Source organism: Procambarus clarkii, chromosome 5, assembly GCF_040958095.1.
Source record: "Procambarus clarkii isolate CNS0578487 chromosome 5, FALCON_Pclarkii_2.0, whole genome shotgun sequence".
Classification (NCBI taxonomy): domain Eukaryota; kingdom Metazoa; phylum Arthropoda; class Malacostraca; order Decapoda; family Cambaridae; genus Procambarus; species Procambarus clarkii.
In genome coordinates this window covers 28159652-28174022 of record NC_091154.1, presented here as the reverse complement: position 1 = coordinate 28174022, position 14371 = coordinate 28159652, and the positions used below count along the sequence as shown (strand labels likewise).

The 14371-nt window shown below is 42.7% G+C and overlaps 1 protein-coding gene across 1 annotated transcript in view; it reads right to left on the bottom strand.

The window, feature by feature from the left end:
- Positions 1 to 6051: 6051 nt before the first annotated feature.
- LOC123762417 (putative neural-cadherin 2) overlaps positions 6052 to 14371 on the bottom strand; it is a 117830-nt gene continuing 109510 nt past the window's right edge. The window contains exons 23-28 of the mRNA XM_045748933.2: positions 13282 to 13471; positions 12457 to 12689; positions 12012 to 12236; positions 11405 to 11572; positions 7032 to 9861; positions 6052 to 6834 (exon numbers count right to left, since the gene is read on the bottom strand). Coding sequence (XP_045604889.2) covers positions 9446 to 9861; positions 11405 to 11572; positions 12012 to 12236; positions 12457 to 12689; positions 13282 to 13471 — 1232 coding nt within the window. The 3' untranslated portion in view covers positions 6052 to 6834; positions 7032 to 9445. The remainder of the gene's footprint in view (positions 6835 to 7031; positions 9862 to 11404; positions 11573 to 12011; positions 12237 to 12456; positions 12690 to 13281; positions 13472 to 14371) is intronic.

Sequence of the window (14371 nt, the reverse complement as noted above, 5' to 3'; positions counted from 1 at the left end):
TGGCAAGTGGAATTCAATGTTAATAAGTGCCACGTTATGGAACGTGGAATCGGAGAAAATAGACCACACACAACTTACAAATTATGTGGAAAGGAATTACGAGCTCTAATAAAGAACAAGACTTGGGGGTGGTTTAGGATAGTAAGCTGTCGCCAGAGGAACACATAAAGAACATTGTGAGAGAAGCGTGTGCGTCGCTTTCCAACTTCAGACTTGCTTTTAATTATATGGATGGTGAAATACCAAAGAAACTCTTCATGACTTTTTTGAGAACCATATTGGAATATGCAGCAGTTGTATGGTGTCCAAATCTCAAGAAGCACAAAAATAATCCGGAAAAGATACAACGGCATGCTACAAAATGGCTTCCAAAACTGAAAAACAAAAAACAAAAACTGAAACGTCGCTGGAAGACAGAAGAGTTACGGGGAACATGATCACCACATTCAAGATTCTCAAAGGAATTGATAGTGTAGACCAAGACAGTCTACTTAACACAAGGGGGCACACGCACAAGGAGACACAGGCGGAAACTGAGTGCCTGAATGAGCCACAGAGATATTAAAAAGAACTTTTTTAGAGTCAGAGTGGTTGACAAATGGAATGGCAGTGATGTGGTGGAGGCTGACTCCATACACAGTTTCAAGTGTAGATATGATAGAGCCCAATAGGCTCAGGAATCAGTACACCAGTTGATTGAAGATTGAGAGGCGGGACCAAAGAGCCAGAGTTCAACCCCCGCAAGCACAAATAGGTGAGTACACACACACACACAGGGGCCTCTCGGCTAAGTTTTTTTTATTGTTATTTTCTACCACAGACGTGGCCACACATGAGACGTGGCCACACCGAGACGTGGTCTCGGCTGAGTGGATAGCGCTGGGGAGTCGTAATCCTAATGGCCCGGCTTCGATTCCCAGCGGAGGCGGAAACAAATGGAGAAGGTTTCTTTCACCCTGATGTTCCTGCTCACCTAGCAGTAAATAGGTACCTGGGAGTTAGACAGCTGCTACGGCTGCTTTCTTCTATCATTTAGATCCCTATACGAGCCAAACTGCCAGAGAGATTCCATCTGTGTCCAGCCCGTCCTCCAAAAATGGGGAGGTAAATGTAAGAAGACAAATAAGTGCAATTATGTACTATTCATAGCAGTTAGGAATTGTATTTATTTTCACTTAGTATTAAATCGTACTGACAAATATATTGTGAATATTTGAGTTTACCTGAAAAACACAATAGAAAACCACAACCTCACCTAACCGTCTTAGTTTTTGAAGATAATAATTTTATTGCTTCTTAATTACAATTAATACTTAACCAATAGCTATATTGATTTTACAGTTTTATAAAACTAATAAAACAAAACTAAAATATATCAATAAATTGTAAAGTATCTCAGAATATTTTTAAATTTTGTATAAAATCTATATTGTTTAATAAACCTGAAAAAGAAATTCCTGATATTTAAAACTTTTGTATAGCAACTTGAAATTGAAAACTTCATCCTAAAGTTCTGAGTGTCTTAACAGAAAACGAGGAGAATTAAATCTGGGGAGGGAGTTGGGTAAATGTAAGTCCCATAAGCGCAATTATGCACTGTTTATGCCAGTAAGAAAGTGTACTTATTACACTTAATATTAAATCGTACTGTCAATTCGGAGGATGTGTTGCAGTTTGAAGAGGCTCTCCTTGTCTACCTTATCCAGTATTTATTATACGTGCTTGCTGGACCGCGCTGTTAGCTCTTGAACTCCACCTTTCTAAATGTCGTGTGTTTAAGTTAATGTATGTTTGGCTGTACGTGCGCACGCTCTCAAGATTGTGTGTATAAGCGTACATCTACATACACGAGCGTGCAGTCACCACACGCAGTCTGAGAGTAGGACAGAAAAGTACACAATAAGAAGCGGAGAGTTTATGGAGATCAGTAACAGGAAGAGACGTCCTGTTGGCATCAAGCAGAACAGAGCAGGACCCTCTTGCATCATGGTCTAGCGCCTTAGTGTGTCGGGAGCCCCTCTGGCCACCGGTTATACCAACAGTTATAATCAACACTCTCTGATGGAGGGGAAACTCCTGAAGTTAAGTGTGATACTATGGAGGTGTTGGGCGCTGGTCTTAGTCTTGGGGGACCATATTCCATCCTCCGCGTCTCTGCCACAGCTCTCATCAACCATCAACCCCACAACACCTCCCTACTCTTCTTGGCTGCAGCTGTCTTCGCTAACTGTCAACGCAGGACACGAACAGTCTTTGTCAACTTCCAGCCCAGGACTACAGCAGTCCCCATTAACTACCAGCCCAGGACCAGCCCGCTTCCCCAGGCAACACCCACCACTGGTCTCCACCAGAGATGTGCCACTAACAAGAAACACACCGATGGGTGAGACACAGTCCTCGGGGCAGAATACCTTACAACCAGTTGTGACACATTTATATCCCGACATGACCCTTCTGCGGAGGAAAAAGAGGATGGACTGTTTTAACGAAGGTGTTCGTGTCAGTAATAATATTAATGTAGTTATGTACACTGACAAACAAAGCGGCACTCTCTACTTCTACCCAGAAGATGACTTTGATTATGTTCGTATAGTGTTAAGTGTAACCCATGGTAAACAAGACGGGGTGTTTAACAAAGAAGACCTATGCTTCAAGGAGAGACGTCGTTGGTACGCCCTTAAGTTTAGCACTTACTTAAATGCTAGGCCTAACAATGCTGATACGTGGGGAATTATGGTCAAAGTCGATAATTGTACCAAATATTCACCAATAGATTACTGGTACGTATACAACTGGTTTCATAACATTAGGGTAGTGGCCAAAGGCTCGTTTTTCTGCAGCACCAGAGCCCCAGATCCTGACTGCCCCCACCTGTTCCTCGACCACACCGCCGCCGGAGGAAAGCCTGCGTCAACACACCCCTCAGATGCGGACACCACCCAGGCGGGCCTTGGCTACACAGTTCCTCTCTCTCTCCTACTGATCATCGTATTCAGTGTGACTCTCGTTTCTGCTGCCATTTGGTATCGCCAAAGTAAGCAAACCTTTTTCTAATAATTTAGTTTATTTTCTCTCGGGTTATTTTCACCAGTCCAACCAGCGATAATATTTAAGCCTGAATTAGAAATTCAAGTAACACTTAATTGGACAGATGGACAGATGGAAGACAGACAGACGCGGAGAACACCGAGTACCTCTTACTTGTTTATATCATTTTTATGGGCTGTAGAGGTAGACTAGTTATAAAAAGTTATTCTTCCAGGGAGATTTAAAAGGAGTGAGGGTGTAATATTTTCGGGTAATTTGCGGACCATAATAAACTATATCAACTGTATCGAACACACCACTAATAAAATGACTGTTCCAGGAGGCCTGAGCTTCAGTTCCCGCCTATTTTCCGCCTCGCGTACTGAACCTTCAGCATCCTCAGAGAGCCAGATGTATGTTGAGTTCAAGATGTAAGAGAAACGATGCACGATCCTGAGACAGCCCCATCTTAGAAGGGGGTCTGGATCTATAGGGAAAGCTACGGGACAGTTGTGGGATCGTCCCGTCTGACGGCAACAGTGTCTACGGCGCATCTGCTGGCCCCAGCGACTTCTGGCGGGAGGCTCGGCCCATCAATCACTGCTGTGAAAACATCTTATCCGGTTTTACTACGCTTTGTGTTGAGCAGTGGAGAAACACAGTTGTATCGTGCGCTTTGACGGTAATGATGACAGGAGTAATAATAAATGGGTAATATTGAATGTATTAGTGTGTCCTTCTTGAGATGAGTCCTAGATATATGGGTAACACCATCACTGTATTATTATAACCAAGGTTTGTTATATCTCATGGTTTAACCATTTATAGCTCAGCACCTCCAACAACTGACTGTAAATCATCACAAAATATTTATCTTTATAATTTAAGTTACAATCAATGTTTGATCAATGTTTTAAACATAATTATCATGTTTTTAATAATGTTGCTGATATTATTGTGATGATTGGACATTAGTTGTTGCTTTAGATTGCATGCAATTGTCTGCCAATATTGACTAATTCGTTTTGAGTCTGAACCCTGTAGTGTTATATATATTTTTTGGTTAATTATTGGCAACGGTGGACACCAGTTCCTCTACAAAAACTGACGGCCTGGGTGCTGGTCAAAATTAGCAGACCTCGGTCTGTGTCACAGGTCTACGGAAGAAAGGATCTTTGACCTCCTCGGTCCTTGCATTAAATATAAGAGAATCATTAACATTTAATTTTAGTAAATTTATGTTAAATTTCAAATAATACAACATAAATATAATGAAACTAGGAAAATAAATTAATAATAAGTTAAATTTTTTAGTTTCCCTTCAAGAGGGGCAGTATTTCAAAATAGCTGTCATGGAAAATAGAATGACATGTCATTTTATATACACAACTGACACTTAAAATAATAATTTAATGCAAAAGTTATTTCTTTATCAAAATTGATACAGATATTTTGTATCTGTAACTTACACTCTTTAACACGCAGTCCTATTCTAGTTTTTCAAAATTAGAAAAAAAAGAACCGAGGACCGTCGGTATTGGTGTAACATGGACCGTCGGTTATCATTCGGTGCTGCCTGGAAAAAGAACCAACTTCCTTTGTCATAGTTCTCATAGTGAACCGAGTTCCAGGAATACGGTCTCTATGGAACTTGGGTCTGGCCATCTGTACTAATTGGTCAATATAAAGAGCAGTAGTCTTTAGGTATTATTAGTTATATTTCGTCAGGAAAATCATCAGTTGTTGTGACTTCAGAAACTTATTACAATTCTTTTGATTTATAGATTTTTATTATCCTTATCAATAGTATTTAATAAGCACACTGAGACTGAGCATCGTACTTCACCACCACACCATAACTAAGGTTATGCTTCACAGTGCTTCACTAAGGTTATGCTTCACAGTGCTTCACTAAGGTTATGCTTCACAGTGCTTCACTAGGTTATGCTTCACAGTGCTTCACTAAGGTTATGCTTCACAGTGCTTCACTAGGTTATGCTTCACAGTGCTTCACTAGGTTATGCTTCACAGTGCTTCACTAAGGTTATGCTTCACAGTGCTTCACTAAGGTTATGCTTCACAGTGCTTCACTAGGTTATGCTTCACAGTGCTTCACTAAAACACTGCGAATTAAACTTGCATGAATAAAAACATAATAAATATCAGTAGGTAGATTTAAATGACGATTTATTTTGCAAAATAACTTTATTAGTAGCGATTCCAGTTGGGCTTTTGCTGAAGTTAAATGACGTCATTCTGAAAGAGAAATTAAAACTAGGTTTTACTAGAAATGAACCATATGTATTCATACATACATACAGCAGAACACGACTAAGCAGATACCGTTGTCTGCCCGGTTCTATGGCCTCTTTGAGTTGCAACCTCTCTCTCCCTCGATGTAAATCAGTTCCATTTAACAAATATTAACAATAAACGTATTTACTGTAAACTATGTTCGTTACTTCCGGATTAGGCTTAAACATATTTGAGTAATGAGGCAAACGAGTAGTAACTAAGCAAAAGGCTAGAATGTGAAAGATGAACACAATTTAATTTTTCAATACAGACCTATTTAAAATTAATATCAGAGGCATTGTCATGTAACTTACACCTTGCATTGGGGGTAATACACATTATCACTGGCAATAGATTGTGTCATGGATGACTAATAATAAAATTCAATAAGTCATACCATTGTAAATTTTTGTAAAATTACAAAACGTAATAGGGGATGTTAGGCTACTTTTTTTTGTCTCAATAATAATGAAATAATGTTCTCAGCTAAATAGATTGATACCTTCCTGTTAAATTAGGATAAGTAGTCCACTGTCTAATTGGCATTTACTTAAGTCCTTTCCTAAGCCCACAAGGTTACACAATAAGTAATAAGTAATTATCTGAGTAGCAATTGGGGTGCAGCACTGAAGCACAATGGAAACCGTCACTCTCCTTCGTGAACCAAACAGGGCTAAACTGTCTTTCTCTTTCTCAAATTCAATTAGGAAAAACAACGAAAATACCCCCAAAATACTGCTATTTAATTCCGTCATGCAAGCTATACGATCAGTCACTACTGGCAAGTGTAGAGAAGTCAGAAATCAGGCTTCAGAAAGACGAATGATGCCTACCTTATAGGTGGCATGACGCCTGGGACTCTCTAAGGTTCAGGTAAGCCATTCTATATACAGTGCCAACTCGTCTTGTAGTGCTGAATAGAGTATTGAACCTCAGATAGGTTTTTGACCCTCGTTAGGAAACACGGCAGGGAACAATAATCAATAAGTTACTGGTTAGTTTGGGTTGACGTTAAATTCTTTAATCAATTACTAAAGTGATACAGTACAGGGTATATTTTTGTTGTGAAAACTGCATTATACACTGACGTACTCTAGAATATGATGATATGTTGTTGTTGAACAAAACATCACAGATGACCAATGTTGTGTTGCAATTTTTTAGACATCATCTATAAAATCGACATTAGGTTTTCCATAGATGAGGCAGCTGGTGTGAGGGTGTTGCCGCCTGCAAGGGAACTGATGCATTGTTCTTCGACCACCAGACTGCAGTTGCTGCTGCTGCTGTTGATGTTGTTCCTGCTGTTGATGTTGTTCCTGCTGCTGTTACTGCTGATATTGTTGTTACTGCTGCTGATATTGTTCCTGCTGCTGATGTTATTGTTCCTGCTGCTGATGTTGTTGTTCTTACTGTTGTTGCTGCTGATGTTGTTGTCCCTGCTGCTGATGTTGTTCCTGCTGCAGTTGTATTTCTTCAAAGGCTTTCACATGGTTGCTGACATTTTTCTCTCTGTTATGGGTAACATCAAAACTTTAGGTGACAGTAAAAATGGATTAATAATCTTGTTTTGCATCATACAGTAAAATGGAGAGTTTTAAAACGAAAGAATGAGAGAAAGAAATAGGAGACACATCGACGAAGAATAAGGAGAGGACACGATCAAACGAAGATACAAAATATTACAGACTACACGAACTGTACTCAACTGTATTACTGCCTGAAGTGTGCCTTCATGTGTATTTTCTTCAGCCACTAAAGTGCGTCTGCTTCAGTCCCTGAAGTGTGTCTGCTTCGGTTCTTGAAATGTGTCTACTTCAGTCCCTTAAGTGTATCTGCTTCAGTTCTTGAAGTGTGTCTGCTTCGGTCCTTGAAGTGTCTGCCTCAGTCCTTCAAGTATTCACCTAGTTGTGCTTGCGGGGGTTTAGCTCAGCTCTTTCGGCCCGCCTCTCAACTGTCAATCAACTGTAACTAACTAGCTGGAGGCCTGGTCGAGGACCGGGCCGCGGGGACACTAAAGCCCCGAAATCATCTCAAGATAACTACTAACTATTTTTTTCACACACACACATACACACACATCCAGGAAGCAGCTCCGTAACAGCTGTCTAACTCCCAGGTACCTATTTACTGCTAGGTAACAGGGGCATCAGGGGTGAAAGAAACTTTGCCCATTTGTTTCTGCCTGGTCCGGGAATCGAACCCGGGCCACAGAATTACGAGTCCTGCGCGCTGTCCGCTCAGCTACCAGACCCCCCCCTACTTCAGTGTGTCTGCCTCAGTCCTTGAAGTGAATCTGACCCAATTCTTGAAGTGTATCTGCTTCAATTCAACTATATCTGCCTAGTCAGTAAAAAGCTTCTGCCTTAGTCCTTCAAGTGTGTCTGTATCATTTCTTGAAGTGCATCTGCCTCAGTCCTTCAAGTGCGTCTGCCCTTGTTCTTGTGTATTTGTCTCAGTTCTTGTATATCTGCCTCAGTTCTTGAAGTGTGTCTGCGTTAGTTCTTGAAGTGTTTCTGCCTCAATCACTCAGGTACATTTGCCTCAGTCGCTGATATTCACTAGGCTGACATTGTACACTGATTTTAATCAAGCCGACACTGTCCTCTGGTGTGAAACAGGTTGACGCTGTCCGCTGGAATCTAATTTAGCTGATACTGTACAATGGTGTTCCCAAGGATGACACTGACCACTAAGCTGACACAATCCACTCGTCTGAAAATGTCCAACGATGCCCACTTTTCTGATATTGTCTCCTGGTGTCCACTATGCTGACACTCCATGGTGTCCAATAGGCTACTACAGACCACTGGGACAATTAAGACATAAGTTGCCTGACATGTGTCCATATATTTGAGTATGCACATGATAAGGAATAATGTCTGTTACTGGACTCCTGGTTCGACGAGCGGACATCTGAACACTGATCTTCCTGGAACATGCAATTTTAGCCATTGGGTCTCCATAATGTCAGACAGTCCTCTTCAACGTCTCAGATGATACAACGCCTAGCGCACGTATCGTCTGGGATCATATGAAAGATGATTGATTTTAACCGTTTTTAACCGATTTTAACCGTCCAACCCGGCTGGATTTTCTGGCGCCGGGTTGGCTGAGAGGTGTCGGGAGTTGGCGAGTCTTGATGGATTCCTGTTGTGCCCTCGGAATGTAGTGAGTGGCTGGTTACTACTCTGTCGGAAGTCAGTGGATCACATTTTTGTTTGTGTTCGACTGGAGTTGAGTTTATGATGGCCAATTGCTATTCTGCCGTTCGGTTACGACTTTGCTCGACTAACCAGAGACCACAGGACACCTGACGCCTTATCGTCTGGGGTTACTGGGTGACGGTTTTCCGTGTGGGGTGGTGATACATCTCTCGCTTTCCTCGGGGGACTCCAGGGGCTCGCGAAACATCTATCTAACAGATTGTTTAACTGCTGCAAGGCACAATAGTTTAGCAACGTTTACATAGTCGCAAGGCTTTGTGTTTTACCCTACATGGGAGAGCCGGGGCACATCCGGTGCTTTTGTCGTAGCGGCCTCTAAATCAACAACAACAATGTCTATTACGACGTGTTCGTTAGGCTGTCTGAACTGACCCTTAAGCATTTATTATATTAAATATCCGAAATAAAAATGTTGTGTCTCATCTTGAGTGTTACTGAGGTGTGTGTGGGCGTGACGGTAGACAGTCTGGGCGTGACGGTAGACAGAGTGCGTGACGGAAGGTCAGAGAGTCTGGGCTTGAAAGGTCACGCAAGACATGCTGTGGGGGGACGTTTCCGTGTATAGAGCTGTCACTCTGCATAGTGTTAATGAAAAGACAATCCAGATCATCAGTCATCTTCAATTTCCTGACGAGGCTGATGAAAGTGTCCAGGCTTGTGTCAGCCAGCAAGACCTGGTCGTCAGACACAGGCTTGCGTCAGCCAGCAAGACCTGGTCGTCAGACACAGGCTTGCGTCAGCCAGCAAGACATGGTCATCAGACACAGGCTGTGTCAGCCAGCAAGACCTGGTCGTCAGACACAGGCTTGCGTCAGCCAGCAAGACCTGGTCATCAGACACAGGCTTGCATCAGCACACCCACACCTAAAGTGGGTTCACCCTGGATGGTGCCGATGTCAGCAGATCGTCGACACTTCCCCTTCACTGTTTTCGTCACACATGGCGCCGGCATCACTTCCGACGGAGTTTTTGGTCTCGTTACACCTAGTGCTGACTTCACTGCATTTGGAGCAATCGTCACAATTCCTGGAGCTGTTCTCCCCACAACTAGTGGGACCACAGTAGCAGGGATGGTCACTGCCATCCGATGAAGGCAGAATTTTTTTTATAAAGCCTGACAACACAGAGCTTTCTTTCTTCTTAGCAGTGCTGGTGTCCTGGGAGCCTTTGACCCGTCCACCTTCTTCGTCTCCTGCAGATGATACGTCTGGCCTGGACCTCTCAGGGAGGTTCTTCAAGAGATCGATCACTTGGAGGAATTCCGGCACCAGAGGCTTGATGTCCCACTCCTCCTTCATCTCCACTCGTAAACCTGCAAATTGTAGTAAATTGTTTTATTTAATATTGAATCATGAACTTAAAGATTATTAAGTGTTCTGAAGAGGTGCGTTATATTGAGAATATATGTCGGTGCAAACTCATTACAAAATATACATAAATACCATGCCAATTTTTTTTATTTTTTGTTTTAGCTTAGTAATGTGAAGAAATACAAGTTTCAGGTTGTTACAGCCAGGAATAATTCAAACAGCAGTTCCCTGACATGGATAATATCAACTTTCATTAACAAATAATTAAGGTCACAAAGATGACAGGATGTGAATAAAGCACATAAAAAGCAAAAGAAACAAATGAACTTAAAGAAATAAAACCAAGAAACAATGGACACAAACTGAATAAGTAGTAATTGAGAAAAAGAAAAAGAACTGGTTTAGGAATAGGGATGTAGATTTATGGTACAAATTACTAAGTGCCTTAATAGGTGAGAGCTGGATTATTTCAAGCGTAGGTTATACATGTATTGGAGTGAATTATGTTGGGTATAAATAGAAGCTGCCTCGACGTCCTAGAGAGAGCTGTGAAACTATTATTTTTAGTAGTGAGTGGGAGGTGGTGGGGGCTGGGGGTGGGGGAAGGAGATTTGGTTCATCATGAAATATCTCAATATACCATTCATGGATAGCCGGAACTCTTGCATTAGCAAGACCCACCATATACTCACCTAATTGTGCTTGCGGGGGTTGAGCTCTGGCTCTTTGGTCCCGCCTCTCAACCGTCAATCAACAGGTGTACAGGTTCCTGAGCCTATTGGGCTCTATCATTTCTAAACTTGAAACTGTGTATAGAGTCAGCCTCCACCACATCACTTCCTAATGCATTCCATTTGTCAACCACTCTGACACTAAAAAAGTTCTTTCTAAAAAATGTGTGTGGGGGACGGGACTATCTCCCTAGGAGGCAGCAGTTTTGGCTGACATGTTGGAGGAAATATTGTGTTTGAGACTTTTAATACTTAGTGGGTGTAAATAATGGGAAAAGAATGACGACTAAAATCGCAAAACAGCTAATAAAAAGAATAACAAATATATTTCATGCTGGTAAAAATAGCAAAAATATCATTCTTAATAACAAGATAACTAAGGAAAAGTGGCTATACGTACACTAAAATAACTATATGGTGTGCTGCAAAGTTAGGCGTAAAAGCACTCGCAGAATCATAGCTAAATATCAACACACACAAGGGGGGGGGTCTACTAGTTGAGTACCACTCAAGGACTAAAAGTCCCTCATCATGTTGATGCAACACACAGAGAAAATGAGGTGATATTGCTATCTATGTGAAACTGGATCTCAAATGCAACGTAGGTGAGGAGCTCATGCATAAGACTCGCATACAAGTGAATGAGGGGATCAAAAGATGGTAATAAGGGTACTTTGTAGACTTGGATTGTAAACAAATCAGGCGGTAAATCAATATGGGCACCAAAATACAGGTGGCCCCTAACCTGGGGGGGGGGGGGAATTAGAATGGATAATAAAAAAAGGTAATTCAGAGACAGACATATACTTCTGACCTGATATCGTGGAGGTGAGAGAACCAGCTGAAGACCCATCACCCTCGTAGGCGTAGGCACGAAGGTCGTCGTTGGGCAGGAGGACCTCTGGCTGGAGTCGTCGTCCACCGCCGTCAGGAGAACCCTTCGACATGCTTGCGAAGGCTGGATCTTCACTGGATTTTTCACCTGTTCAAAATTTAAAGCTCTTATTAAGTAAATTGGTAATGCTGATAAATTAGGTGAATATCGAATGAACAAGTTGATGAATGAGTGCTATAAGTACAAATTGTTAAGTGAGTGAATGATAGCTGAAGTTATGAGTTGATGATTGAGGTGAATGATCACTTCATATATAATATAAATAGCAGTAAACTAATGAGTAATTTTAATGAGGTGAAAAACTGCTAAATGTATAAATTAATGAATGAATTGAAGGATCATTGAAAGTACACATTACTGAATGAAGTTAATGTTTCACTGGAAATATAAACTGATTATCGCTTGAGAAGAACCAAGTTATGTATATTTTATTAACGTTCCTTCTGTTATTTTCACATTTGGTGTTCCGCCCTTCACGTATGGTGAGAACAATTACATTCATAAAGATCAAAGGAGGACTCTTAACCTGCTTCGTTCAGTTTTCCACAAGACGCTCTCAGCTTAAGACACTCAACGAGGGTTTCTTGAGTTTCGTCCGGCTGCAGCTCGCGGAAGGCCACGTCCTCAAAGTTATTAGACTTCACCTCAAGAAAAGTTCCTTCCTCGCAGCAAGAGCCCTTTCTTGGGAGTCGCTGCTGCTGCTGCCGGCGGCGGCGGCGGAGGCGCACGGAACACACCACACCCAAGATTACTGAAAGGATTCTTTGCTTAAAGAAAAGAATGCCTCTTTTTGCCTAAACATTTACTGTTACTAATGGTGTATTTACACCAACTCGACCAAATACTTTTTAATATTTTGTTTAACATAAACGTAAACAGTTTACGAAAATGATTTATGCAACATCTCTTATATAAACTGCATATAAATAGCGTAATACACAAAATGAATGGGATCTATTTTATATACATACTGAGGATGAGGAAGGAGAGAGTGAGGCCCACTACAGCGGCTGGCAGTGTCAGTGGGTGGGCGACACCGCCAACATTCTTCCACTGACAGAACTGGCCTGCATGATCAGGGCTACACACGCACAGGAAACCTGGCACCCTGTTGTGGCACGAGCCTCCATGCAGGCACGGTGCCCACTGGCACTCATCCACGTCTTCACACCCACGCCCTGCCTGCTGCCTCCCGGGCCCGCAGCTAGTTGAAGAGACAAGTGTGCTTGAGTGAGAGAGAGAGAGAGAGTAAGACAGCGACTCTTACAGACGGCCGTGGCTGAATGGGACATCCATCAGTCACACGTCAGTCATCTGTCACTCAACTTACTGGCAAGACATGCCCTTTAGGGCTCATACTAATATTTGAGAGGATACTGGTTCTTTTCCACAGTGCATGTGACGTGTTATTCACATGTTATTCTCATTGTGGGACGATGAGAGTTGCCGTTCCGTAATATCCACAACAATGTACCTTGCCGTAGCCCAAGTGGTTGGGCTGGACGGTAGAGCGACGGTCTCGCTTCCTGCAGGTCGGCCTTCAATCCCCGACCGTCCAATTGGTTGGGCACCATTCCTTCTCCCCGTCCCATCCCAAATCCTTATCCTGACCTCTTCCAAGTGCTATAAAGTGGTAATGGCTTGGCGCCATCTCCCTGATAATTCCCGCCCCTCCCTCTTATAGGTACAGATATTCTACATATGTTATATAATCTCTTTATATAATAATTATTCGCTTTAAAACATAACAAACATGACCTACTTAAGGTGGGGGCACCTTATCACCTATCACCCACCTGCAGGTGGACTGTCCCCAGGTGGGTGTGCAGGAGAGTGGTGCTGGGCAGGTGGTGTTGTTGCAGCCGTCCGGGGCGGGGCAGCCGGACTTCAGCCCCTCCAAGGTGGTCACCTGTCCCCAACTGGTGCCGTTGACAGCTGGTGGAAGAGGTAGAGCGCGCCCGCACACACGCACGTCATCCACACACGCTACGATGGACACAAAGTGTTGGTTACTAGATGCGTGGCGTGATGATTAGTGATGACACTGTGTCAGGAGGTGATGATTTGAGGGGTAATATGTGGCACATGGTGATGAATAGTGGTGGCACTGTGTCAGGAGGTGATGATTAGCAGTTGAATTGTTGAACAAGTTCTTAGTTATATATATCCACCACCAGTAAACAATGAATCGTTTATAACGTCAGGAAACATTGCCGGATTTTAATCGTTTACGGTTTAACGAAGACATGTGATGAGGCCAGAGGGCACAGCCTCTCACCCCTCACACACAGACAAACATCTCATCACCTCACACACACACAAACCTCTTACCTTTCACACACTTGGGACAATAAGCGTTGGGAGGAAGTGGGAGGAGATATGAGCGCTTGGCACGCAGGGAGGCGTCAGAGCCACAGTTGGCATGCAATCTTGGCCGAGAGCAAAGGTTCTTATTCAGGGGTATTCACACCTTTTCGGGGGTATGGGAACCAAGTAATGGGGGTATGGGAACCAAGTAATGGGGATATAGGAACCAAGTAATGGGATATGGGAATCGATCCAAGAACAATTTAAAAACAAAAGTTGTTGTGTTATTTGTAAACAGCGTTATCAATACGGACTGAAACGGCTCCATGTTCTGCTGACACAAAACTGCAAAATGTCAAATGTTTTAACCAGCGTGTGTATATGAATTTATATGATAAAATCCGTGTGATTTTCTTTCAGCTGTTCTCGTCCTCGCTAGGCCTGGTCGACGCCCGGGCCTCGGGGACGCTAAGCCCCGGAAACACATCAAGGTAAGGTAGCTATCATGTGTAAAGTAAAGGTAAGTAAGCTATTGACACCTCTTGAAGCCATACTGGGAGCTATCTGGACCCGGTGATG